The 26,551-nt window shown below is 51.9% G+C and overlaps 1 protein-coding gene across 1 annotated transcript in view; it reads left to right on the top strand.

The window, feature by feature from the left end:
- The window catches only part of DLEC1 (DLEC1 cilia and flagella associated protein), a 91,842-nt gene that overhangs the window by 42,907 nt on the left and 22,384 nt on the right, over positions 1 to 26,551 (top strand). Inside the window, exons 7-19 of the mRNA XM_049629231.1 lie at positions 9,460 to 9,547; positions 10,288 to 10,461; positions 11,148 to 11,284; positions 12,691 to 12,783; positions 15,957 to 16,047; positions 16,464 to 16,626; positions 17,579 to 17,771; positions 18,552 to 18,610; positions 19,182 to 19,350; positions 19,725 to 19,818; positions 20,030 to 20,160; positions 20,272 to 20,430; positions 23,118 to 23,257. Coding sequence (XP_049485188.1) covers positions 9,460 to 9,547; positions 10,288 to 10,461; positions 11,148 to 11,284; positions 12,691 to 12,783; positions 15,957 to 16,047; positions 16,464 to 16,626; positions 17,579 to 17,771; positions 18,552 to 18,610; positions 19,182 to 19,350; positions 19,725 to 19,818; positions 20,030 to 20,160; positions 20,272 to 20,430; positions 23,118 to 23,257 — 1,691 coding nt within the window. The remainder of the gene's footprint in view (positions 1 to 9,459; positions 9,548 to 10,287; positions 10,462 to 11,147; positions 11,285 to 12,690; positions 12,784 to 15,956; positions 16,048 to 16,463; positions 16,627 to 17,578; positions 17,772 to 18,551; positions 18,611 to 19,181; positions 19,351 to 19,724; positions 19,819 to 20,029; positions 20,161 to 20,271; positions 20,431 to 23,117; positions 23,258 to 26,551) is intronic.

Below are 26,551 nucleotides of genomic sequence, written 5' to 3'. Positions count from 1 at the left end.
CTTGAATCAGTTTCTAAGAAGCCCTGTTCTTTTATGTGGAGAACACAGAAACTTGGTATTTAGAAATCAGGGTCCAAGCATTAGATCTGCTGTTTCCTGCTGGGTTGTCATTGGTTCTGTGTCCTTTCAATGGACAGAGCTGGAGAAAAAGAGTAATTGCGTGGATTCAACCATATATATGCATATGTATGTATACAAATGTCTATGCATTTGTCCATACACAGCTGTATACATATTTAAAATCATGCCAGCATGATCTTGATTCCAAAACCAGACAGAGACCCCACTAAGAAGGAGGACTACAGACCAATTTCTCTAATGACCGTGGCTGCAAAAATCCTCAAGATACTAGCCAACCAGATCTAAAAATACTTTAAAAGAATTATTCATCACGATCAAGTGGGATTTATTCCTGGGATGCAGGGCTGCTTCAATATCCACAAGGCAATCAATGTGATTCATCACATCAATAAAATAAAGGACGAGAACCATATGATCCTCTCAATAGATGCAGAGAAAGCATTTGACAAAATACAGCATCCTTTCTTGATAAAAACCCTCAAGACAGTAAGGATAGAAGGATCATACTTCAAGATCTTAAAAGCCATATATGAAAGACCCACCGCTAATATCATCCTCAATGGGGAAAAACTGAGAACTTCACCCTGAGGTCAGGAACATGACAGGGATGTCCATTCTTGCCACTGTTATTCAACATAGTAGTGGAAGTCCTAACCTCAGCAATCAGACAACACAAAGGAATAAAAGGCATCCAAATGGGCAAGGAGGAAGTCAAACTTTCACTCTTCACAGATAACATGATACTCTATGTGGAAAACCCAAAAGATTCCATCAAAAAACTGCTAGAACTGATTCATGAATTCAGCAAAATCATTGGGTATAAAATCAATGTACAGAAGTTGGTTACATTTGTATACACCAATAATGAAGCAGCAGAAAGAGAAATCAAGGAATCGATCCCATTTACAATTGCACCAAAAACCATAAAATACCTAGGAATAAACCTAACCAAAGAGGTGAAAAATCTATACACTGAAAAATATAGAAAACTTATGAAATAAATTGAATAAGGCACACACAAAAAATGGAAAAACATTTCATGCTCATGGATTGGAAGAACAAATATTGTTAAAATGGCATTACTACCCAAAGCAATCTCCATATTCAGTGCAATCCCTATCAAAAAAACACCAGCATTCTTCACAGAGCTAGAACAAACTATATTGATTGCTTCAATCCCAAAGCAATTCTGAAAAAGGAAACCAAGCACAGAGAACTCCCATTAGATTCAACAAAAACTGACCGTCAACATAAATTCACAAAATATTCAGGCAAGGAGAGAATCATGAAAGCAGAAAGGGAAAATAAGTCCTTAGTCTACAAGGAAAGACAGATCAGGTTTGCAGCAGACCTTTCCACAGGAACTTGGCAGGCCAGAAAGGAGTGGCAGGATATATTCAATGTGCTGAATCAGAAAAATATGCAGCCAAGAATTCTTTATCCAGCAAGGTCGTCATTCAAAATAGAAGGAGAGATAAAAATTTTCCAGACAAACAAAAATTAAAGGAGTTTGTGACCACTAAACCAGCCCTGCAAGAAATTTTAAGGGGGACTCTCTGAAGGGAGAGAAGATGAAAAAACAAAACAAAACAAGTAAATAAAGACCAAAAGCAACAAAGACTGAAAAAGAAAACCAAAGCTGGAGGCATCACAATCCCGCACTTCAAGCTGTATTACAAAGCTGTACTCATCAAGACAGTATGGTACTGGCACAAAAACAGACACTCAGATCAATGGAACAGAATAGAGAACCCGGAAATGGACCCACAAACGTATGGCCGACTAATCTTTGACAAAGCAGGAAAGAACATTCAATGGAATAAAGACAGTCTCTTCAGCAAATGGTGTTGGGAAAACCGGACAGCAACATGCGGAAGAATGAACCTGGACCCCTCTCTTACACCATACACAAAATAAACTCAACATGGATGAAAGAACTAAACGTAAGACAGGAAGCCATCAAAATCCTCCAGAAGAAAGCAGACAAAAACCTCTTTGGCCTCAACTGCAGCAACTTCTTACTCAACAACATCTCAGGAGGCAAGGGAAACAAAAGCAAAAGTGAACTATTGGGACATCATCAAGATGAAAAGCTGCACAGCAAAGGATACAGTCAGCAAAACTAAAAAGCAACCTACGGAATGGGAGAAGTTATTTGCAAATGACATATCAGATAAAGGGTTAGTATCCAAAATCTATAAAGAACTTATCAAACTCAACACCCAAAAAACAAATAATCCAGTGAAGAAATGGGCAAAAGACATGAACAGACACTTCTCCAGAGAAGACATTTAGATGGCCAACTGATGCATGAAAAAATGCTCAACATCACTCATGATCAGGGAAGTACAAATCAAAACCACAATGAGATACCACCTCACACAAGTCAGAATGGTTAAAATTAACAACTCAGGCAGTGAGAGATGTTGGTGAGAATGCAGAGAAAGAGGAACTCTTTTGCACTGCTGGTGGGATTGCAAACTGGTGCAGCCACTCTGGAAAACAGTATGGAGGTTCCTCAAAAAATTAAAAATGGAACTACCCTACAACCCAGCAATTGCACTACTAGCTATTTATTTAAAGGATACAGGAGTGCTGTTTTCAAGGGACAGATGCACCCCAATGTTTATAGCAGCGCTATAAACAAAGTATGGAAAGAGCCCAAATGTCCATCGATGGATGAATGGCTAAAGAAGATGTGGTATATATATATATATGTATATATATATATATATGTGTGTGTGTGTGTGTGTGTATATGTATATATATATGAGTACTGGGTGTTATATATATATGAGCATATATATATGCTCATATATATATGAGCACTGGGTGTTATATGTAGGTGATGAATCACTAAATTCTATTCCTGAAATCATTATTACACTATATGTTAACTAACTTCGATGTAAATTTTAAAAAATATTTAAAAGATAAAAATAATAAAATCATGACTTTCTACCGATCTTCTAGTTACCGTCTAATTCCACATTGCCTCTTCCCCATTCTGTGCTTATGGCTCCCTTCCCCCACAGTCATCTGATGAATCTTGGAATCAAATTCTACTCTTGGAAGCCTCTGCATCTAGTGGCTTTTTAGTGAGGCTCAGGGTCAAGTCTCCACAGTAAGTGGATGTCTGTACGGTTGCAGGATTCTAAGCATTTATACAGGGGAAGGCATATAGCTCAGATGTATTATGTTCTGGAGCTTAAGAATAAAAGTGGTTCAGGGTACTTGATAGAAAAAAAAAAGTACTTGAAATGGTCCTTTCTGGCATGGTTTTAAGGGCAACTTTCATTTTATCTTAATCTATTCAGTATTCCAGTTAGTATAACCATGTAACAAATCTCCCCAAGACTTAGTGGTGTAAACAGACATTTGCTTGCTTATCAGATAGGATATCGTAAGGACAGTTTATTTCTACTGTGATGTCTGGAGTCCTAACCAGAAGACTGGAGGCTAGAAGTTTCTGAAGGGCCGTTCACCCACGTGTCTGCTGGTTGATGCTGGCCTTCAGCTTAGGTCTCACTTCCTCCCCTTGTGGCTTCTCCACATCAGCTAGTTCCTTCTATCTCCTCCCCTCCCCTTTCCTCCTAGCACAGTGGCTGGTTTCCCCAGAGCAAGCCTCCCAAAAAGAGAAATACAGTTTGCCACAGTCTGTTACATAAATTGAATTATATCTAGTGATACCTCTTAGACCTTTTAAGTTTTATTTATTTATATTGAGAGATAGCAAGAGTGGGGGAGGGGCAGAGAGAGCGGGAAAGGGAAAGAATCCCAAGCAGGGTCTGCACTGCCAGCATATAACCCAGAGGGGGGCTCAAACTCACGAACCGTGAGATCATGACCTGAGCCGAAATCAGGAGTCAGACACTTAACCAGCTGAGCCACCACCCAGGGACCACAGTGATATCTCTTAGAAATGCGCCTTGCATTTGTTAGGTATATGACTATGTCCATATGTTGTTTACCCAACTAAACGACAACGTTTAAAGATAAAAACATTATCAAAATTGTAAAGTTTTTTTTACAAGTGTATGTTCCACGCACCCTTCGTGAGGAAACCGTTAGCGAGCATGCTGTCCTACCAGGGAGTAAACCAAGGAAGAGGAGGGCTGGTGTGTGAAAAACAAAAGATCCAGCGTAGGAGAGAGGGGAGGGAAATCCCCGGATTCCTAATGGTTAAATGATTTTCCAGTTGCTGTTGCTGCAAAGCAGATTTCCCCAAAGTTTGGCAACTTAAAACAACCGTTTTATCATGCTCAAGGATTCTTTGGATCAGAAATTTAGATAAGGCACAGTGGGGATGACTTGTTCCACAGTGTTTGAGGCCTCAGCTATAAAGAGGGCCTAGGGGTGACCTGGAAGCCGGAAGCTGGAATTGTCTGAGCCATTTTTACTTGCATAGCAAGTGGTTGGTTGTCGGTAGGCAGCTGAGGGGGTCTACCAGAGTACCGACACGTGGGTTCTCCTCACGGCCTGGGTTTCCTCACCGAGTGGCCACCTCAGTGTAATCAGACCGCACATTGCAACTCAGAGTGAGTATCCGAGCTTCTAAGTGATTGTCACAGCAAGCAAGATGGAGGTTGTATGACCTAACCTTGGAGGTTACCTTAGACAAGTAGAGAAAGTCCCTATTTCCTCTGCATGCTGTAGGTTACAAGTGACTCACTAAGGTTAGTCCAGATTCCAGGGGAAGCTGCATAGACCTCACCTCTCAATGGGAGGAGTGTCAAAGAACTTGTGGATGTATCTTAAATCTGCCACAGGGGTTGTCCTGGGTGATAGTTAGCAGTAGGTATAGCAGGAGAGCAGCCCAGACTGGAAGAGGCCAGAAGGTTCTAGCATAGATTGACTTATGGGGGTGACTTATGGGGGGATCATTAAGGGTCCCTGATATATCTGGACATCTTAGAGATTTTTAGAGTAGTGCAGAGAGACTTAATTATTAACAAGTACCTATTAAAATAATCGTTGATTATTAACTCTGGAAAGACAATAATTATATAAGAGACAATTTCATGCTCGGTTGTGAATATCATTTGCACAGTGACAATAAGGTAAACATCAATGACTTTTCTAACCAAGTAATATTATATAACTTACATTGGAAAGATGGGGGATAGGAAGGGCGTATCGTATGGTGAGTTGGATATGGGAGAGGAGAGAGAGAATATCCATATCCTCGATCCGTAAGACGTGCATACAAATGAGGAAAAAGTGGCACGCCCTTTGGAGACATATTCTGAAATGATCAGCCAAAGGAGGAGAAGGTATTGCAGGAAATGGCTGGAGAGGGATTCAGGGGAAGAAGGCAGGATTTCTGTTTCCAAAACCTTTGACTCTTTACCTATGTGACCGTCCAACTTGTATGAAAATAACTAAAACAAAACAAAACCATTTTCTAGCCAAAGTAACACTAGGCCCAGATCACTTGACAGGTGTCCATCACCAGCCATTGAAACTAACCCCTATTAAGTATAAACTGTTTCAGAGACCAGAAAAAGAATACCCTCATTATTGGGTGATGAGCCTGCTATGATCTGAATGTTCCTGTGCTCCTAGAATTTATATGTTGAAACCCTAGCCCTCAAAGAGGGTGGTATTAGAAGGTAGGACCTTTGGGAGGTGCTTAGGTCACAAGGGTGGGGCCTCATTGGTGCTTTTTTTTTTTTTCCTTAAGTTTATTTTATGTAGAGAGAGAGTGTGCACTGGACCCTAAGTGTGCGTGGGTGCAAGTGGGGGAGGGGCGAAGAGCAAGGGAGAGAGAAAATCCCAAGCAGGCTCTGCACTGTCAGCTCAGCGCCTGATGTGGGGTTCCATCTCACAACCCATGAGATCATGACCTGAGGCGAAATCAAGAGTCGGACCTCAACCACCGACTGAGCCACCCAGGTGCCCCAGGGGTTAATGCTTCTGTAAAAAAGGTTCTAGAGATCCCTTGCCCCTTCCACTACTTTGAGAACACAGTGAGAAAGCACCAGCTATGAATCGGGAAGAGGGCCATCACCAAAACGTGACCATGCTGGCACTTTGATCTTGGACTTGTCAGCCTCCAGAACTGTGAGAAATAAATTTCTGTTGTTTATAAGCCAACCGGTTTACAGTATTTTGTACACGAGCCTGAACAGACTAAGCCTAATGTTACACTGACCCCAAAGCCAGATGAGGACCTATGACAATGAAAATCATGGGCCAGATTTACTTTGGAATATAGGTACACTCCCAGTCCCCAGCCCCCGGAAGGTTCGAGAGAGCTTCTCCGTCCTGACGTGAGGGCAGACGGGACCCTGGCTGTGAGCGGAAGGCTGAAGGGTTGTGGTGGGAATAGAGGCCGTACCTTGTAAGCCAGGGGGTTATAGCTTTCATATACTTGGTCTTTTGTTTCCATTCAGTATTTTGCTAACTTAAAAAAGGCGTCTGAAAGAAAAAAAAAAAAAAGAACATAGGTGCAGAAATACCAGGTGAAAAATGGCAAACCAAATCAAGCGAGGAGTGCGCGTGTGCACACCCACACAGACACCCGAGCAAATTGTGTGTAACCAGGAATGCGAGGAATGTCCTCACGGTGGGCCTCGAGTTGGCAGTTCGCTGCTCTGAGCCTGTCATCTTTTCCTCTGGGCCTTCCAGTGCCATTAAGGAAAGCCAGCCCACTCTGCAGCCCTTATAATTATCGCGGCCCCAGACCTTGCGGGCACTGTAGCTACCCCATGTTTCAGTGCCTGACCTCCACCTGTACCTCATTTCAGCTGGCCGTGGGTGACAACCGTGCCAATTGTGGTGCACTGCGTACCAGGGCTCACCACACCCTCCTGCCCGGCAGCTAGAGTCCTAGATTGCCACCTGACTGCTGGGAGAGCCAACTCTCGACTTGCATCCTAAGGGTCTGCTGCTTTAGGACTCCTCGGATGCCAACTGTCACAGCCGGGGTGCCCCACAAAGCAGAGCCTGCAGCGGGGAGAGTAGGTGCTGTCATTTGCATCTCTAGAGAGGAGTGAGGAAAGGGAGTGCGGGGAAGGAGGAAGAGCCAATCTGAGAATGTGTCATTGAGCTGACTGCCATTAAATGCAGTTGACGTTTTCATTGTGCTTGTCGCACATCCCCTCAGAAGCCTTGTAAACCGCTGGCCCCTGCCTTTCACTGGCCAGGGGATTGCCTTGTGTGGCTGGAGCAAAGCTGTCGTAAAGTTGTTTTGTTTTTTTTTAACGTTTATTTTTGAGAGAGACAGAGTGCGAGTGGGGGAGGGGCAGAGAGAGAGAGGGCGACACAGAATCTGAAGCAGGCTCCAGGCTCCCAGCTGTCAGCGCAGAGCCCGAGGCGGGGCTCGAACTCATGAACCGTGAGATCGTGACCTGAGCTGAAGTCAGATGCTTAACCGACTGAGCCACCCCGGGCGCCCCTGGAGCAAGGCTGTCTTAATGCCTCAGTGGATGCGAGGACCGGCTGCTGCCATGGACACCTTGACTGGTCATCTCAGCAGTGGGTGCAGCTGGCTCCATGTTTCTGAGGGAACAGCAGCCTGATGGGGGGAACTGCACATGCTGTTGCTCAGGCTATTCCGTGCACGTGTGCACCCCTGCAGAGACAAGACTGAGATAGCATCCATGCTGCATGGAAGATAATATAATCCGTACCTCACTCCATACCCTAAGCGAAGTACTTTCCAGCAAAGATCTCAAATTTGAAAGAAGAAAATATAGGAGATATAGAAAGATTTCATGAAACAGAAGCACAAACCACAAAAGGCTGATAAATTTTACATTAAAAGTTTGGAGACTGTACCTCAAAATATATGAGTTATGAACTTGGAGATTGTTTATAACATGTACCTTAAAAAGAATGAGTACCCAGAATATATCAAGAACTCCTACAAATCAATAAGAAAAAGACAGGGATGCCTGGGTGGCTCAGCCTGTAAAGCGTCTGACTCTTGATTTTGGCTCAGGTCATGATCTCACAGTTCGTGGGATTGAGCCCCGTGTTGGGCTCCGTGCGACAGCGCAGAGCCTGCTTGGGATTCTCTGTCTGTCTGTCTGTCTCTCTCTCTCAAAAATAAAGATATAAACATTTTTTAAAAATAAGAAAAAGACGAAGTACACAATGGCAAAATCGTAAAGGGATATGGATAGACAACTCACACAAGAGGAACCTCAAATAGCAGATAAACATATGAAACAGTGCTAGTTATCATTAAAAACAGAGAAATGAAGATGAAAACCATAATACGGTTCTCTGCACACTTGGGTGTGGTTCACAGATAGACTGGTGCAAATGTTGTATTGGCCAACAATGGACAAGTGTTGATTTAGGAACACACACCTATGAATGAAAGTGTGAAGGCCCACACTTCAAATTTACGTAGCTGTTATCTGGTGGAGGGCAAGGGGGCTAGAGTAGGTTTCCTCTGTACTTTTTAATGTGTATTCATTTTTGAGAAGGTGGAGGAGGGACAGAGAGAAAGGGAGATACAGAATCTAAAGCAGCTCCAGGCTCTGAGCGGTCAGCACAGAGTCCATCGCGGGGCTCGAACCCATGAACTGTGAGATCATGACCCGAGCCAAAGTCGGATGCTTCACTGACTGAGCCACCCAGGCGCCCCATGTGTTTTTATGATTTATTATTAAACTGGGTGATGGAAACTTGGCTTTTGTCATGTTATACTTTATCCATTTTTCCCCGGTGTAGTGTTTCACAAAATCGAAGCAAAAGGTATGTTTGCGTACGAGCTCCTCTTCTGGTGGGGGTTAGCAGTGCGCGAATCCTAGGCCTTGCCCTTGGGGGTCTCCTAGTCTGAGAGAGGAAGAAGAGAAGGCAGGATTTGATAGAGTTGGATGGGTTGAATGCTGGAGGGAGGCCCGATTACAACCTTATCATACAGGTGCCGATAGCCCTCTTCGCTGTGCCCATGGGAAGAAGTGGCCCAGAGGGATATACGTAGGGGGAAAGTTGGCAAGTAAGAGGCCAGGTGGGCAGGACGTTGGAGCCCGATATCCTGGGCTCACATCTCAAAACACCACGGGTTAAGGAACGTCTGGGAGCTTCTGCGGTGTGAGAGAGCGAGAACTCCCACCTTTTCCTGGTTATTGTGAGGTTGATGGGGCACATGGTGGACAGTCAGTACACAGCAGCTGTTGTAAAGCGGGCAAAGCCAAGGTCAGATCTATTCCCGTCTTCTGGTTCACCTCGTATTGTATTTTTTCCAGATGCAATCAAAGGTAGATTGATGGGCAAAAGGAATCCCCATGTGCCCATTGGCCAGCCTAGACTCATTTCATCTCTACCTCTGCCCACTTTCCGCGCTAGGTAGTCCGTCCGGGCCTCGGGTCGCTCGTCCGTGTGTGTTGCTGTCTAAAAGGGCTCCCCTTTACCTTTGGGCAGATGGCGATCTCGCTGCAGAACACCACCGCGGCCAGCCGCTGCCTAAGAGTCATCCCGCCGTCGACGCCGTTCTTCGCGCTGGGATTGGGTGAGTCAGCCCAGCCGCGGTCTGGACCGCCTCGGAATTGTGTGTTGGGCTCACTCCTGGCACCGGCCCGCGTGGCCCTCTGATGGGCCTGGGCCCGCGTTTCCCTGAGTCCCTGGGGCTCTCGTGCTCTGCCAGTAGCCTGCCCACCCGCCAGCCCATCCTCCTGACCGTGTCTCTGAGACCTGCCAGGCCCTTTCTCCAGTCACCCCTCCGGGCCCGGGCCTGCCCTCTCTCTGCTCGCCCTCCGTTCTGCCGCTGCATCCGGTCAGGCCGTCCTCATTCGTCACTTAAACTTAACACTGCGGTGGCTTCCCAGCTGGCCTTCCAGCTTCCGTGAACATGGTGTTTTAAATCCCAACAACGGCCTGATCGAGTCATTCCCCTCCCCCACCATGCTCAGAAGCTCGAATGGCTTTCTGCTGTCCCATCAGGCCAGGCATGGCCTCACCTAACTATTCCAGGTGGACCATGTACCCCACGCCCCCAACCCCCACCCGCCTGCTCCCTGCCCCAAACCCTGGTGTCTTCACCTGGGTTCCCTGCCCTCACAGCCTGTTCCCCTCGCGTGCCCTTGTTCTGCCGTCACCGTGGCCTTGGCCCAGACAGCATCTACTCATGGAGCAGCCCCATCTGTGGTGGGGACTCCCTGTACCCTCTGGCTGCCATCTGTAGCCCTTGAGTCAAAGCCCTGGTGGCCGGCTGGTCCCCAGATCCTCATCGGTTGCTTTTCTCATGCACAGGGATGTTCCCAGGAAAAGGCGGGATGGTGGCCCCTGGGATGACCTGCCAGTATATCGTCCAGTTTTCTCCCGACTGCCTCGGGGATTTTGATGATTTCATTTTAGTTGAGACCCAGTCAGCCCACACGCTCGTGATCCCCCTGCAAGCCCGGAGGCCACCCCCAGTGCTGACATGTGAGTGTGCACGCTGCCCTCCCCGCGATTCAGTCAGGCTGCCTCCTCTCAGGGCCCCTTTGTGGCAGCGCACGACTTGGTCCTCTTGGGGAGGGGCTTCTGGGTCCTAAGGAGGGACCTACTAGCAGCTTCCATGCAGACTTGCACGGTGTCAGACCCCAACTGTCCTACTTCCCAGTGGAGGCTGACTCCGAATCGCACGCATGAGGAGAGGAGTTTGGCAGCCCAGCTATCTCCAGCATGGGCTCCTCTGACTCGTGGACACCCCCGAGGGCCTGTGCCACACGGAGGCAAGGAAGAGGTGCCCGGGGCCCTCGGCAGATGTCGCCTCTGTGGCTCTGGCTGGGGGGGGCGTTTCCTTGGAAGGCCAGCTTTGGCTGGGCCCCCTCATTTACAAGCCTGGGCACAGACTAGAAGCTAGGACTCTCACCACAACCCCCAGGCCCATGCTGGGTGGTCCTGGCCGAGGCCTGAGTCCACAGTGGGCACAGACTCCTGTCCTAGCCCTCAGTGCGTGGAGGCTGCCACGTGGGAGTGGGGGTCAGGGAGTGTCCCCATTCATCCCCTGCTCTGGGTGCCGGGCCACGGCTGCTCTGAGCTCTGGCTGGGCCTCAGGAGAACAAGGGCAGCGGGGCCTCTCCGGAGGACAGGTTATTTCTCATGGGTGTCTTTTCCTATGGCTGCAGTGTCACCGGTATTAGACTGTGGCTACTGCCTCATCGGGGGAATGAAGATAACCAGGTTCCTGTGCAAAAACGTGGGCTTCAGCGTCGGCAAGTTCTGCATCATGCCTAAAAAGAGCTGGCCGCCGCTGAGCTTCAGGGTAAGTGACCGCAGACTGCTACCCGGAGTGAGAACGAATCCGGCAAAGGAAACCCCCCACCGCCACCCCGTGGGGACTTGCCGGAGTGCACCCGTGATGGGAAACACACGGGAAAAAGAACAGTGTACCCTCTCTCCCGGCTGCCGTGATCCACATGCGGATCCAGACGTACGGAGTCCGGTGCTGACACCCGTGTCAGCTGGGCGGGTGGTCTCACCTCCCTCACCCTCCCAGGCCTGGCTCACGTGTCGCTGCATTTATTCCTTCAGGCGGTCACCACTGTAGCCAATGTTTGTTTGTTTTTTTTAATTTTTTTTTTTTTTGTTAACATTTATTTATTTTTGAGACAGAGAGAGACAGAGCATGAACAGGGGAGAGGCAGAGAGAGAGGGGGACACAGAATCTGAAACAGGCTCCGGGCTCCGAGCTGTCAGCACAGAGCCCGACACGGGGCTCGAACTCACGGACCGCGAGATCATGACCTGAGCCGAAGTCGGACGCTTAACCGACTGAGCCACCCAGGCGCCCCGCCAATGGTTTAAGAGATACAGGGTCACAAGGTGGCAGCTCTTGGACTGAATTCTGTGTGCATATTTATTTGGCACTGTGCTTAAAAACATTTTTTGAGACGACCTTGAGAAGCCAGGAGAGTTCACGTAAAAGTCTGCATTTCCAGTCTCTGAAAAACGGGCAGCCGGGCAGCGCTGGGCCAGGCCTCACCGCGGCCCCACTGGCTGGAGCCCGGCACTGCACCGTGGACCGCATGTGCACACGGTTGTTTTTCTTGTGGGCGGGATATTTCTTGGTAACTGTGTCTCTGGAAAACAAGCGATAGATTCCGAGGACACACGTTTCGCTCACTTCTGCTACCTGCCGGGGTCCCGTAGGTGTGGGGTCGTGTCCCCGGCCTGCTGAGACGGCTCCCTTTGTCGGCAATCGAGCTGCAGCCTTGCCAGAGAGGTGGGGGCTCCCCTCGGCTCTGGCTGCAGCTTCGAGCCCCGGGGGCAGATTGGGGATGGAGGCAGACACGCAAGCTGGCACCAGCCACACCGGGCACTGTGGTGGGGAAGGGACTGTGCTGGGGGAGCCCATCTCCTGGATGAGGCCTTCTCTCACACTGTTGCTGCACGTGTGAAGCACTTGTCAGTGGTGTTCCTTCCTCCTCCTACCGGTGGTCAGCCCTTCACAGGGGTTCTGGGAGCCTTCGGAAGCGCGCCTGGTGCCCGGGGAAGGTGGAGCGAGTGCTCGCTGAATGGACGGGCCTCAGTTTCTTCACCGACTGTGTACCGGATGGTCCTTAATATCCTTCAGATTGCAAAATGGATGTTTAGAGAAGCGTGTAATCTTAACTGCTGGATTTTACAATCTCTTCCGCACTCTTGTGTAATTTCCCACTTTTCTTTAAGGCTGTCGCAACCTTGGGCTTCGTTGAGCAACCTCCCTTTGGAATCCTGCCTTCCATGTTTGAGCTGGCTCCGGGGCAGGCCGTATATGTGGAGGTAGGTAATTGACATGACGTGTATTTTCTCCTTGTTACGATTGGCCGTGACTGTTTCCTCAACTGCTTGCATGATTTCATTTTGCCTCTGTGTTTTCATGACCTGAATATCCACCCCCATTCCAGGGTGGTTTCTGTGTAGGAGCATAGTCTCACATTCTGTGGGGGTGAGGCGATTTGCTTGCCTTATGATCCCTCTGACAAAGCAAGTGGAGACAGCCCCAGCATTTCCATCATGATCCCCGGGTGCTGCCTGTCCACACCGTTAGCAGGGGGGTCCCTTCCACCTCAGCTGCCTCCAGGATCATCCTTTGGTTCTTCAATCTCTCTTGGATACCAGCCCCCACCCCTGCCAGATCTGGTGCCTGGGGACTGACAGTGGCTTTGTCCTCTTTTTTCTTTAATTCTTGGTTATACAGTCTGCAAGGCTTGGCTTCCTTAGGCCTTATTCTGAACGTCCGCTTAAAGCTCCCGGAGTCGGATCTGCGGGCTGTGGGCTTATCCTTTCCCAACCAGCTTCTTTCAGAGGTCCCTTGGGCTCATCACACCTACTCACTGGTCCCCAGCACTGTCTGTGGGAAACGGTGACGTCTCCCTGCCCCTCTCGTTCCACACCTTCGCCCTCCCTGACTCCCTGGCCCAGGAATCCGACCGTGCCACAAGCGTACGTGGCCTTCCTCGCTAGGCCGCTGGAGGAGGCACCGACACTCAAGAGTGAAGGCTGTCTGGTTTCTGGTGAGGAGGAGTTGGACCACGCCATGGCATCAGACAGTGAGAGCCAAGAGCCATGGGGTTTTCAAACGTAGCTGCCTATCGCAGCCTCCTGAGAACCTTGTAGACACATTGCTCTCTTGGCCCCGTCCTGAGGTTTCGAGTTAATGGGTCTGGGGTTTGCCTGAGGCATAGGATTTTTTTTTTTTAAGTTTATTTATTTGAAAGAGAGAAAGAGAGCACACCTGGGAGGAGCAGAGAGAGAGAAAGGGAGAGAGAGGATCCTAAGCAGGCTCCGTGCTGTCAGCGCAGAGCCCGACGTGGAGCTTGATCCCATAAACTGTGAGAGCGTGACCAGAGCTGAAATCGAAAGTTGGAACCTTAACCACCTGAGCCACCCCGGCACCCCAAGGCATAGGATTTTTAAAGCTCTGCGGTGTGCAGAAAGTCTGAGGACCACTGCTGTAAGTTGCTTTTTCATGGTGAAAAGGAGGGCTTCCCTGTATCAGCTGCTTTCCAGTTTCAAGTGCCTGATGGGATCTTTTGGAGCCCTGGAGTGATGCTGTCATGCTCATGTCTGTGCAGATCTGATCCCCAGTAAGAACCTGGCTCTTGGAGTTGGGATGAGGCCAATTCAGGGCATCATAGGGCTTTATCAGTCTTCGCCTGCTGCTGGGGGATGGCTTGGGTCCTCTTGCCTGGTCCAGACCGTGTCAGTACCTCGCGGTGTGGCTTTAAGAAATTGGGGTCAGTCACCCCCGGCCCAGGCCAGGACATCTCCCTCACGCCACCATCCTCTGATCCCCAGGGAAAGGCAGAGGGGAGCAGCAGGACCCTGTGGGGAGCAGTGAGGAGTCAAGAGGAGGTTTTTCCCCTTGGCGTTCCTTGTGTATTTTCTTTTTTGATTGTTTGGGGTTTTGTTTTAAAACGTACTCATATTTCCAAGTAAGAAACAAATTCACGTGACTAAAATCCAGAGATGGGAATAAACGGTCAAATGTCCTTTTCCACTGCAGCTTTTCAGCCACCCAGATATCCACAACCTCACCGGGTCCTCTGAACGCCCTTTCAGAGATACCCCATGTGTGTTTTCCTTTGTTCCCACTTTTCCTTCCCACACATCGCTGCCCACTCACCGTTCTGCTATACCTTTGTTTTCTAAATGTGTATTTATTTTGAGAGAGAGAACGTGCACACAAGGAGGGGAGGGGCAGAGAGAGAAGGAGAGAGAGAATCCCAAGCAGGCTCCGTGCCATCAGCACAGAGCTTGACATGGGGCTCGAGCTCACGAACCATGAGATCGCAAGCTGAGCCAAAACCAAGAATCAGTTGCTTAACCCACTGAGCCACCCAGGTGTCCCAGTTCTGCTAGATCTTTTTTTTTTAAATATTTTTTTAACATTTATTTATTTTTGAGAGACAGAGACAGAGCACAAGTGAGGGAGGAGCAGAGATAGAAGGAGACACAGAATCGGAAGCAGGCTCCAGGCTCCGAGCTGTCAGCACAGAGCCCGACGCGGGCTCAAACTCATGAACCGTGAGATCGTGACCTGAGCCAAAGTCGGACGCTTAACCGACTGAGCCACCCAGGCGCCCCAGTTCTGCTAGATCTTAAGGAGCAGTCTTGTATTTTTCACAGCTGCATAGTATTCCACTGTGTGAACGAACCATGATTCAGGTCAGCCGTCCCCCACTGATGGACATGAAGGTTTTTTCTGATCTCTGGTCATTTTGGTGGCTGCATACATCACTCTGTCCAACTATGAGTCTCCCAGCAGGTTACAGTCCTTGAAGTGGTTTTGCTGTCTCGGGGGTCTCTGCTGGTCTGAATCGTGATACACATTGCCAAAATCGCCACCATGCGGAGATATGAGGGTGCCTATTTTCTCACACTCTTGCCAACAATGTGTTGTCAAACTCAAAAGAGAAACTGTTTTAAAAAAAAAGGAAAAACTATTATCATGGACTGTTAAAGCATATACAAAAACGGAAAGGATAGTTTAATGATCACTGTGTCCTCAGTACCCAACGTCAACGTTTATCAACTCTTGGCCAACCATATGGCATCTACACCCTTCCATCTCTTCCAGCCAACCCCCCCTTTCCCTCCAGATGATTTTGGAGAAAATGAAGATATCTTCTTGTTGCATTTACGATTCCTAACTTTCTGCTCTTTACCAGTATGAAGAGTGAAAATGTTTTCTGCGTGGTTTTCCTTTCCATTTCTTTTATCATGAATGAGGTTAAACGTGTTGTCATTTGTTTGCATCTCAGTCTCTGTGAACCTTTTCTTCATGCCTTTCAACTTGCTTCCTGCCTTAGTCTGGGGTGGAGCCTTGGCAGAACGCCCTGGCTTTCGGGAGAAGGGGGAGCAGCAGAGAGGGAAACGAGGGGCGGAGAATAAGGGGAGGGGTGCGTGTCTGAGAGGGGGAAGCTCCTGAACGACAGCCCTTCTCTCCCCAGGTCTCGTTCCTCCCGACAAGCCTGGAAAAGGCAGAGCAGACCTTCATCATTGTGTGCGACAACTGCCAGATAAAGGAGCTGGTGACCGTAGGTGGGCTTGTGTGTGTGCCCAGGCCACCTCAGGTTCTGGGGCATCCTGCTGAAATTTCCCCAAGATGCCCGCCTGCCTGCCTGCCTACCTACGTACCTACTTATCTTCCTCCCTCCCTCCCTCCCTTCCTTCCTTCCTTCCTTCCTTCCTTCCTTCCTTCCTTCCTTCCTTCCTGTTTGACCCAGCAAGCATTTAACTGAGTACCCGCTATGTACCAGGTTATCAAAATCACCTCCTTTTGGTCTGGGAAGATGTGGGGACAGGATCTGCGTGCTGAAGACCCCTGTTACCCTCTTATGTCCACCTCCTGGGGTCACGATCAAGGCCAGTTGCATGTGGATGGTAGCGTAGATCCCGTGACAGCCTTTGGCCACAGAGTCCTGATTTCAGCCCTTTTTATCACCTTACTGTGTCAGGAATTGGGCAGCTGGTTGCTTTGGATCTGATCTATATTTCTGGCGAAGAAAGCCAGCCGGAGCCTGGAGAGCTTACAGACTTAACGGCCCAGCACTTCATACGCTTTGAGCCGGAGAACGTTCAGTCCACAGCTAGAAAACAGCTCATTATTAGAAACGCTACGTGAGTGACCGCTGGGCAGTGCCCTTCAACACGCACCCTTTCTCCTTCCCCGCCTGGCCCGGAGCTCCCAGTGGGCCAGGAGGGTCCAGATTTTCCCTGTCCATCATGGTAGCCACAGGTGACCATTTAAGTTGAAATCAATTAAAATTAAACTAAAACTCACTTTTTCGGTGGCCCCAGTCACATGTTGAGTACTAGCCACGTGTCGCTAGCCACACTGGACAGAGCAGATACGTACGTTTTCCCTCACTGCAGGAAGTTCTAGTGGGCAGTGTTCTAGATTATCCTGGACTACCCTTAGCCCCAGAACGGTTTTACAGAGAGGTCTTGCCATGCCCATGAGGGGAAGCCATCCACGTCCCAGGATCAGATTGTGGCCGGTGGGTTCAGTTCTCACTGCCAGCCAGGCTTCCCAGGTGACCCCGGGCCTTACCATCTGCTGTCCCTCCCCATCAGCAGCATGCCAGAGTCCCGCCTCCCCACCCCCATGCAGTTGTCCCTGCTCTGTTGGCAGCCAGTGCCGGACAGAGCCGCCCTGGGAGGCCACAGCTGGAGAGGTGGAGGGCAGTGGAGGGGGGAGTTCATCATGGGGCAAACCTTTGGAACTCTCACATGGTAGGAGACACTGCAGAAAAATTTCCTAGGGTCTGTAGCCTGATAGTTAGAGCCTGGTTCCCTGTGTTCACCATTTTCCTGAGTTTCCTGAGCAGTGGCTCTAACCCCCAACTGCTATGGTGGGGAGGGGGCAGCTCTCTTAGGAGGTCTCTGGCAGACTCTCTGACCCACGCGCTCCCCAGGCTCCTCCACGGGACGAGCCTCAGGGCTGACCTGGCCACTTCCTGTTCCTGGGTCCTTTCCTGCTCGCTCCTAGAGCAGGGCCGGGCCAGGCAGGGGGTGGGGAGCCGGGTCCCGGCAGGGGTGGGATACAGCCTTGGATCCCCTGCCCCCACAGGCACGTGGAGCTGGCCTTCCACTGGCAGATCATGAAGCCGAACCTGCAGCCCCTAATGCCAGGAGAGACCTACAGCATGGACAGCCTCAAGTACCACCCTGACAGGGAGACGGCCTTCTCCGTCCTGCCCGAGAGAGGGGTCCTCAGCCCCCACACGGACCACGAGTTCATCCTGAGCTTCTCTCCTCGTGAGGTTAAAATGATGCCATCGTGGTAGCCACGCACGCCTGGGTCGGGGTACTTCCACCACCCCCTCGCCCATGTTCTTCAGTGACACTGAGGCCACAGCCGAGCCTGACGAGATCCCGGCACCGTCTGAGGCCGGCCCGTAGCTAAGAGTGGGGCTGGGGGACGATGCAGCCTCTCTGGCCGGGTCCTGAGCGTGCACGCGCCCGGTCTGCCGCGAGACCCTGGGCTCATTTCCTCGGCTCTGGTGTCTTCCGTGTTTCCGCTAAGTCGACAACAGAGCCACCCCTGGGCAGCCCCCGGCACCCCCCGGCGTGTGAGGTGCAGGTGCAGAGCACAAGGTTCACACGGGGGGCTCCAGTGCGAGGCCCTGTGTGTGACTCGAGAGGGGAGTGAGAGCTGGGTGTGAAGGGGGTGCCCTGGGACCCTCTGCCTCTCAGCTCCGCACCCCGGCCTCACTGTTCTGGGAGGGTGTGGTGCCGCCCACGTTGAGGGCAACGTCAGGGTCTGGGGGGCCTTTCCTTCCCGTCCGCTCGGGCGCAGCCGAGGGAGGAACACCAGTCTGGAGTCTGCGGTGGCCCCCGAGTCCTGGCTCCCGTCCTGGCAGGCCCACGCCTCTTCCCCTAGGGTAGGGGGGAGGTAGCAGGGAAGCAGCACTGTGTTTTCCAGAAGGCCTTTGTGGCAGCTAGGCCAGGGGGAGAAGGAATTCCTGCCATGGCTCCCGGCTTCTCCGGGGCCACCTGAACGGAGGGCAGTTTGTTTTCAGGGCGCTGTGTTTGTCTTGCAGCTGAGGGATTTTCACAGTGTGCTCCAGATGGTGCTAGAAGAAGTCCCAGAGCCCACGAGGTGAGCGGGGGCTGGGCCCTGCGCGAGGGCTGGGCAGCGGGGCCTGCCTTCTCCTTGGGGGTCCTGGGGAAGGCAACGGGAAGGGGTGAAGGAGCCCCCCGCTCCCCGGCAGGCTTTGACACGGGGGAGCGCTTTGCCTTGTCCTGGCACCTAGGCCTGGAGGGGCTCAGCCGCGGGGGACAGCTCGCCGGGCTCCACTCAGTGGGCCCTGGGCGGCGGTGACTAACGAGGCGAGGCTGTGCCCTGTGGGGGCACCTCTACCAGCTCTGCCCCGGGCAGACGGTCAGGGTGGGCCTCCAGTCAGCCTCGTGGAGAGACTCCGGGCTGGGTGCCCATGCTGCTGCGGTGTGGTCCCTGGAGCCAGCGGCAAGGGGCCCCGTCCCAGTACTGTGACGGGAGTTCATCACTGGTTGGCTGGGCCTCTGATCTGAGGGCGCTTAGGAGCTGTGGGGGGCGGGGGGGGGAGTGCTTCCTCTTCACAAGACCCCAGGCAAGGGACAGAGGGGAGGGGCACGGAGGGCCATGCTCCTGGGCTGCGTCGGCTCTGAGCTCCCGGCGGGTCTGTGTTCAGCTTGGAATTGGAAACCCTGAAGGATTGCTCATGCTCTGCGGATGACGTCATTGTCCTGGAAATCGAGGTGAAAGGCTCGGTAGAACCTTTCCAGGTCCTCTTAGAACCGTATGCCCTCATCATCCCCGGGGAGAACTACATCGGTATAAATGTGAAGAAAGACTTTAAGGTAGGCTGTGGTCCCTCCCGAGCCTGGGCTGAACTTGGCATGAGTATGGGGGGGAGGGGGGGCGGGGTACGGCTGGAGGGGCAGATGGCAGCTTACTGATTGTAACCCGATGCCGGACTGGGCATGTCCCTCATCATACCAGCTCCCCAGCATCCTCTGAATGATAGGGCTGCAGAAGCCTTCCTGCGCTCCTGGGTCTCTGGCAGGACACGATGCCCACGGACCCTGCCGCGTGGCGTTGATGGCCAAGGATTAGCGGGGAGGGAGGATGTCGGGAGGACCCGTTGTGAGCCCGGAGCCCCGCAGTCCTTCGGTGGGTACAGATGTGTGCAGGGGCAGTGCCCGGGGAGCCTGGACTGGGGCATGTCTTGCAGATGTGGAACAACAGCAAGTCCCCCATCAGATACCTGTGGGGGAAGGTCAGTGACTGCCACATCATTGAAGTGGAACCCTGCGCAGGGACCATAGGTACCGGGGGCACCTCCTGGGGCTGGCTGGGGAAGGAGACCTGAGAGGAAGAGGGGCCTGTGCAGGCATTCGGGGGGTCCCGGGATCAGCTCCGGCCGCAGCCCGGCACATGCGGTGGACGAGAAGTCAGCAAAGGCCAGACATCTGGGCCCAGCCGCAGCCGGAAACTGCCCCGTCCCCTTTCTCCAGCTCACTTTGCCCTCTCTCCCAGAGCCCAGCGAGGTGGAGGATTTTGAGTTGAGCTTTACCGGGGGTGTCCCCGGCCCAACAAGCCAGGACCTGCCGTGTGAAATCCAAAACTCACCCTCACCGGTGGTGTTACACATTGAGGCGGCCTTTAAGGTGCTGTTTGGGGGGGCTGGGCAGCTGGGTGGGCCAGAAGGGTGGCAGGGGTAGAGCACAGAGCCCCCACTCCCAGGCGGCCCGGTGACAGGCCCCCTCTGGATGTCTCAGGGGCCGGCCCTTGTCATCAAAGCCTCAGCCCTTCAGTTTGGTTTGCTACGCCTGGGGCAGAAAGCCACCGACACCATCCAGATCCAGAACATCAGCCAGCTCCCAGCCACGTGGTGCATGAAGGAGAGCCTGGTGTGCCTCCAAGGAAGGCAGGAGAGTGTAAGTCAGGCCCCTCTGGCTAAATGGACCCCCCCCCCCAAACACACACACACACACAAGCCTATTGACCCGTGGGGTAGGGACAGTGAAACCTGTCCTGGTGCATTTGGAGTGTTGAGGCTGGAAAGGAAGAGCCTGCCTGGTGACTCCCTCCTGGCAGTGTCCCCAGTTCTCCCCATCTGTGAGGCACTTGGGGTCCCCTCTACAGCAGAACTTAATCCTGAACTGGATTTTCCTGTTCCTTTCTCTACCATCAGATGTGGAAATAAGACAGGGGTTTCTCCTTCTGTCAAAACAAGCTGGGGGCCTCTGGGTGGCTCAGTCAGTTAAGCATCAGACTCTTGGTTTCAGCTCAGGTCATGATCTAACTGTTCATGGGTTCGAGCCCTGCATCGGGCTGTGCACTGACAGAACGGAGACTGCTTGGGATTCTCTCTCTTCCTCTCTCTCTGCCCCTCCCCTGCTGGCTCGCTCTCTCTCTCTCAAAATAAATAAACATTTTTAAAAAGCAGCCTGAGTTAGGAAGAAAATGGGCAGCTGAGTTGGGCGGGAAGCTCCCGGGCCTCTAGGAAGGGGAAGGTGGGAGGGGCTCGCCTCAAAAGTTCAAAACCTCCCGGGGACTGTGCTTGCAGTTTGAGTACCACCACCAGGGGGCACTTGGGCATGAACTTGGGGCCCAAACTAAAGGGCTCCGAGAAAGAACACAGGATTCATTTCCACTCAAAGCCCTTCCCTTTTTCTTATAAAAACGGAAAATACTAAAAGTGATTAAGTATTATCATCATCGCCTTTAATTTGAAGTCCCGGGGCGCCTGGGTGGCTCAGTCGGTTGGGCGTCCGACTTCGGCTCAGGTCACGATCTCGCGGTCCGTGAGTTCGAGCCCTGCATCAGGCTCTGGGCTGATGGCTCAGAGCCTGGAGCCTGCTTCTGATTCTGTGTCTCTCTCTCTCTCTGCCCCTCCCCCGTTCATGCTCTGTCTTTCTCTGTCTCAAAAATAAATAAACGTTAAAAAAATTTAAAAAAAATAAAAAATAATTTGAAGTCCCAAGCAAAGAGCCCCACGTGGGACTCAAACTCACAAACCCTGAGATCACGACCTGAGCCGAAACCAAGAGTCGGATGCTTAACCGGCGGAGCCACCCAGGCGCCCCTATCGTCGGACCTTTAAATCAATGTGAGATCCAGAGCAAGTGGCACAAAACTTCAGTCGCTCCCTAGCTGCCAGGGATTCGCTGTAAATCACGGCGGGTCGCCCCCACTCTTCACACAGGTGGCAGCCGTGGCTCCTTAGAAGCTGCCTTGGCTCCTTGTGGTCCGTGTGTGAGGCTCTGACTAGGTCTGTGTGGTGAAAGCACCCTCCCTCTGACTGCTTCCTGCCGAGATCCCCTCTTGCTTGCCCCCTTCCGGGTCAGAACACTGCCCCCCACCCCCTCCTCCATATTCAGAAGCTGAGGAAAGACGGCCACACATCCATCTTACCTGCCAGCAGGTATTCCCTTTCTCGGGGACTTTTCCTTTCCACTTGACCGGCCTTGTCCTTTGAGGCAACAGCCTCATGTCTCCAGCGGGGCACCGAAACTTAGCAGTTAGGAAACTTTGCATCAAATCACCAACACCACTGCCAAGAACCACTGCGTGCAAGCGCCCCGTTACATAGGCTTGGAGTTTAGGGCTTTCCCTCCAGGCTCACACCCATAAAGGGTAACTGCTCTGGCCACCTTGTTAGGCACCCCCTGCCCCATCCTGCCTCTCCCCACATCCTAGTCCCCTGTCCTAGGCACTCTGGGACTTCCCAGAGCACGCTTAGAAACTTACAGACCACAGCCAACGTCCTTACTGGATAGAGACAGAGAGGGACAGCAGCTTCTCCAGGGTCACACAGCTAGCGAGTGGTGGAATCATCGGATCCCAGTTCTCTGCTTCCCAGTCTGGGTTTTTCTCCCACTGTGAAGAATGACAACACTTTGTAATTGAAGTAGCCATCGGTTTCGTCATGTATCAGGATTTATGTCCAATGGAGGCGGGCACGAATCCTGTCTCAACAGTTCTCTGTACTCTATTCTTTCGAGCTCTCGAAAATAATGTTGGATTTGGGGTTTGTTGGATGTGCTCAGGTCAGGGGCACAGAAACCCAGTCCTGGCCTACAGCATGCCCCCAGGACTCCCGGGGAGATGCCTGTGAGGAACAAAGACCAAGGGAAGCAAAAGGTCTCTTCTTTACTGGCGGAGCTTGGGCCCCATACTTGAGCCCACAAACTACTTTTACTGAGAGTTAGGCCAGCCCTTCCCTCCCACCAGTGCCGGGGAGGTGAGCCGTCAGAAGCTAGAGAGCACAGAGCCCAAGACAAGCGCCCTGGACCCGACCTGGCCAGCATGGCAGCTGGGTGGGAGGTGGGGGTAGGCGAAGGCGGGCCCCCACCGGGTGGGCAGGCTGCCCTGCAGGCAAGTGCCTGGCACTCACTGTCTCCGCCTCCTGGGATGAAGGGACCAAAGGGGGAAACACCCTCCTGGGTGTGACCTTTGCAGGTTCAGTGCCGCCCTCACGAGGCAGGGCGGCCATGGTGGAGGGGGGGGGGGGCCCTCAGTCAGACTGGTGCTCCTTATCTCGGTGGGGACAGGAAAGCCACCAGTTCTGCAATTCCAACTGTCCTCACTCCTCGTCCTTCTCGACTGACCTCCACATCAGGTGTCTCCCTTCAACATTGAGCCCTCGGGCGGCCAGATCCCTGCTCTGGGGGAGTGCAGGGTGACCATCACCTTGGAGGCCAAGCAGTGCCAGCGCCTGCAGACCGTCCTGGAGCTGGGGGTGGTAAACGGAGCCTGGAGGTAAGAGGGCGTGCGGGGTGGGGGGCGGGGGGCTGCTACAACACACCCTGCGTCTACTCACAGCATGTTTATGTTGCGCGGCACTAAGTATTTACAGGCATTTCCGAATTGAAAGGTGCTGAAACGTGTTTGTTCTATGAAATTTGGAAATTACAGGAAAGAAAATCCATTCCCCGGGGATAAGTCACTGGTGATATTGTAGGGTGTATCCTTCCAGTTTGGGTGCTAAAGGAGCATCAGTTAGTGCAATCACTTTCAGCAGCACTTTGCGTTGCCCAGTCAAGGGAACTATGTGCATTCCCTGTGACCCAGCATCAGCCCCTGGAGATGTGCTCCTAGAGGGACACACACCGACACACTGGGAGTCGAGTGCTCACGTGGGATGCTCACAGCCAGCCTGTTCACAGTAGCGAAAACCTGGAAACCATGAACGTGTGTCAACAGGAGAAGGGACACCAAAAATCATGACATATTTAAATGAGCAATTACCGCTGTATTCTGGGAAGCACACGCTAGAGATTTCAGAGGTCGTTGGTGCTATTGCCTTTCTTTCTTCCTCCCTCCCTCCCTCCCTTCCTGCCTGCCTTTTTCTCTTTCTTGTGGAAACTTTCTTACATACATAAAAATAGGACCGTATTATGAGCCCCCATGTACCCATCACCTTCAGTAACGAGCAAATCACCACTAATACCGTTTCATTCGAGCAAATCACCACTAATACCGTTTCATTCGTATCCTTCCTCCACTTGTCCCCATCCCTTCCCAAATGATTTTGAAGCATAATATTCATTTTCTTAAGCTGGCTGGCGATATTTTGCTTTTTAAGCTGGTTGAGGGGGATGTACAGGTGTTCTTTTTTATTCTTTAAACTGCATATCTATTTAAACTGTAGATGTGTGTAATAGTCATTTCTGCATGTATTTAGTACTTCGTTATGGAACACTTACGTGCTCGTTTTAAATCGTTGGGGTTTTGTTTGGTTTTGTTTTTGCGCCTACTGTGTACGAGACTGCCCACTACCCTGCCCTCTCACAGTGGCAGATATTATCTGAGAATTTATACTGTGACATCTGATGGGGGGCTTGGGGGGGGGGGGTCCCCCCGTGTCTTGTTTTTTTTTTTTTTTTTTTTTCAATGTTTTTTTTTTTTTTTGGGACAGAGAGAGACAGAGCATGAACGGGGGAGGGGCAGAGAGAGAGGGAGACACAGAATCGGAAACAGGCTCCAGGCTCCGAGCCATCAGCCCAGAGCCCGACGCGGGGCTCGAACTCACGGACCGCGAGATCGTGACCTGGCTGAAGTCGGAGGCTTAACCGACTGCGCCACCCAGGCGCCCCTCGTTTGTGTTTTTACACGATTACTAGCCCGGGTTTCAGTGGCAGTGTTCCTCACTGGTCCTGTGTGGCATCTCGTGGGCCTTAAATACGAAGGACAAGTCTTTCTCCTCTGGGAGAATGCCTTTATTTACGTCTCCCTGCTTCCTTTCCTACTCTCGTTCTTAAAGGACGTGTGAATCAGAACGTTTACACTGGCAGGCGGTGGAAACACCGATGTAACCGGCTTGGGAAACTGTTGGCTCCCTCCTGCCCTGCTGCGTCCACGGGCTCCAGCCTTTTCCTCGGTCTGCCCTTCCTGCTTCTGTCTCATTCTCTCGCCCCCCTCCCCTCACCCCTGCCTTCAGATCCGCGGCCCTCTGGGTTGGCCTTGCTCTCGCCGATCCGATCGATCGGCCCCGGGGAGGGGAGCCGCGTGCTCCGGAGGTAGACTCGGATTGGTCCTCTCTGGGTCACGTGCCTCCCCCCTCCCCCCACCCAGGCCTGCCGGAGGGGGGAGGGGCTGCCTCCCGAAGAAGCTGCTGGGAAAGTCGGCCAGACGACGAAGACCGCGGCCGCCGCAGGGGCTGTACGGCGGGACCAGTCGAACCATTTGCCTCCTACCCGCCGTCGCGCAGCGTTTGTGCTCCTTGTTCAGGGACATGACCTGGGCCTTGCACGCCACTAATTTGGCCTTTGGCGGATGCCCTTCTTTTGGCCGTCGGATTTTTAAATGTCAAGCTTTTTGTTCTTGGGTTGTTCCTTTTGTAGAGTAATCTGTTATAGTCTTAGGGATGCAACCGCATCTCAGATTCCCCCCCCCCCCCCGCCCCAGGAAACGAGTTTTTATTTCCTCGCATTTTGGTTCACTGTTCGGGTTTCCTTGTACATCACGTAATCCTTGGCTGCCCACCCCCGGTTTTGAGCGGGAGGAGAAGCAGATTTGCACGAGGAGCCGGTGGTGGAAGTTCCCGAGGAAGCGGGTGTGGGTGCGGAGAGCACCCCTCTTCCAGGGAGCCGAGGGGACGGGAGCACCTTCAGCCCCCAGCTACCCGAATCCAGGAGGAAGGACCTTTGGGGAAAGCAGCCAAGACCAACGGGCCAAGGAAGCCCACGGGCCAGGGCCAGCTCGGCAGATCGCCGCACGCCTTCATTTGTAAATAGGAACGAAGGACTTGGATCTGGAGGGGTGTTTTCCCACGGTGGCAGTCGAGAGCCCAGCGGTACTGCAGGATCTGTGTCTCTTGAGGCCACGCCCACATTCTTCACGGAATAGGGGAGTCACCGCTTGGCCGAGTCGCCGGGTGGTGTGCGGGAGCTCAGGTGTTGGGGCCCTGAACTGGCCACGTTCATCTCAGGCAGCCTTTGGTTAACTCCTCTGCCCTTTCCCCGCGGCCCACTCCTGCCCCATGAGGCCCCTCGTTCTGTTAGGGAAGCTCTGCAGGGCCTTTGCCTCCGGGATTTGTTCGAGAGAGAGATTACAAGCAGGGAAGGGGAAGAGAGAGAGAGAGAGAGAGAGAGAGAGAGAGAGAGAGAGAGAATCTCAAGAAGGCTCCAAATTGCCAGTGCAGAACCCGACACGGGGCTCCAACTCATGAACAGTGACATCAGGACCTGAGCCAAAATCAAGAGCCAGACGCTTACCTGCCTGAGCCCCCCGGGCGCCCCACTTCTTTATTCTTTACGGTGCTTGATAAAATGTAATGATACAGGTGTAACGGTGGCTGATCCTGACCCACTCTCCATCCTTCTTCTCCACCCTGCTGTCCTATTTATCCACATCCTCAGGATCTCTCTTAATGGTAGTCATCCTGGTGTGTGCGAAGCGATATTTCATTGAGGATTTGGTTTATATTTTCGTGGTGGCAGATGATGTTTTGCATCTTTCGTGTGCTTATTGGCCATTTGTAGGTCTTCTTTGGAGACCTGTCGATTGAGATCTTTGCCCACTTTGAAAAATAGGGTTGTCTTTTTACCATGG

The sequence above is a fragment of the Panthera uncia genome, chromosome C2 (genome assembly GCF_023721935.1).
Source record: "Panthera uncia isolate 11264 chromosome C2, Puncia_PCG_1.0, whole genome shotgun sequence".
Lineage (NCBI taxonomy): Eukaryota > Metazoa > Chordata > Mammalia > Carnivora > Felidae > Panthera > Panthera uncia.
Note: the sequence above shows the minus strand (reverse complement) of the source record. Positions and strands in the feature narration are given on the sequence as shown.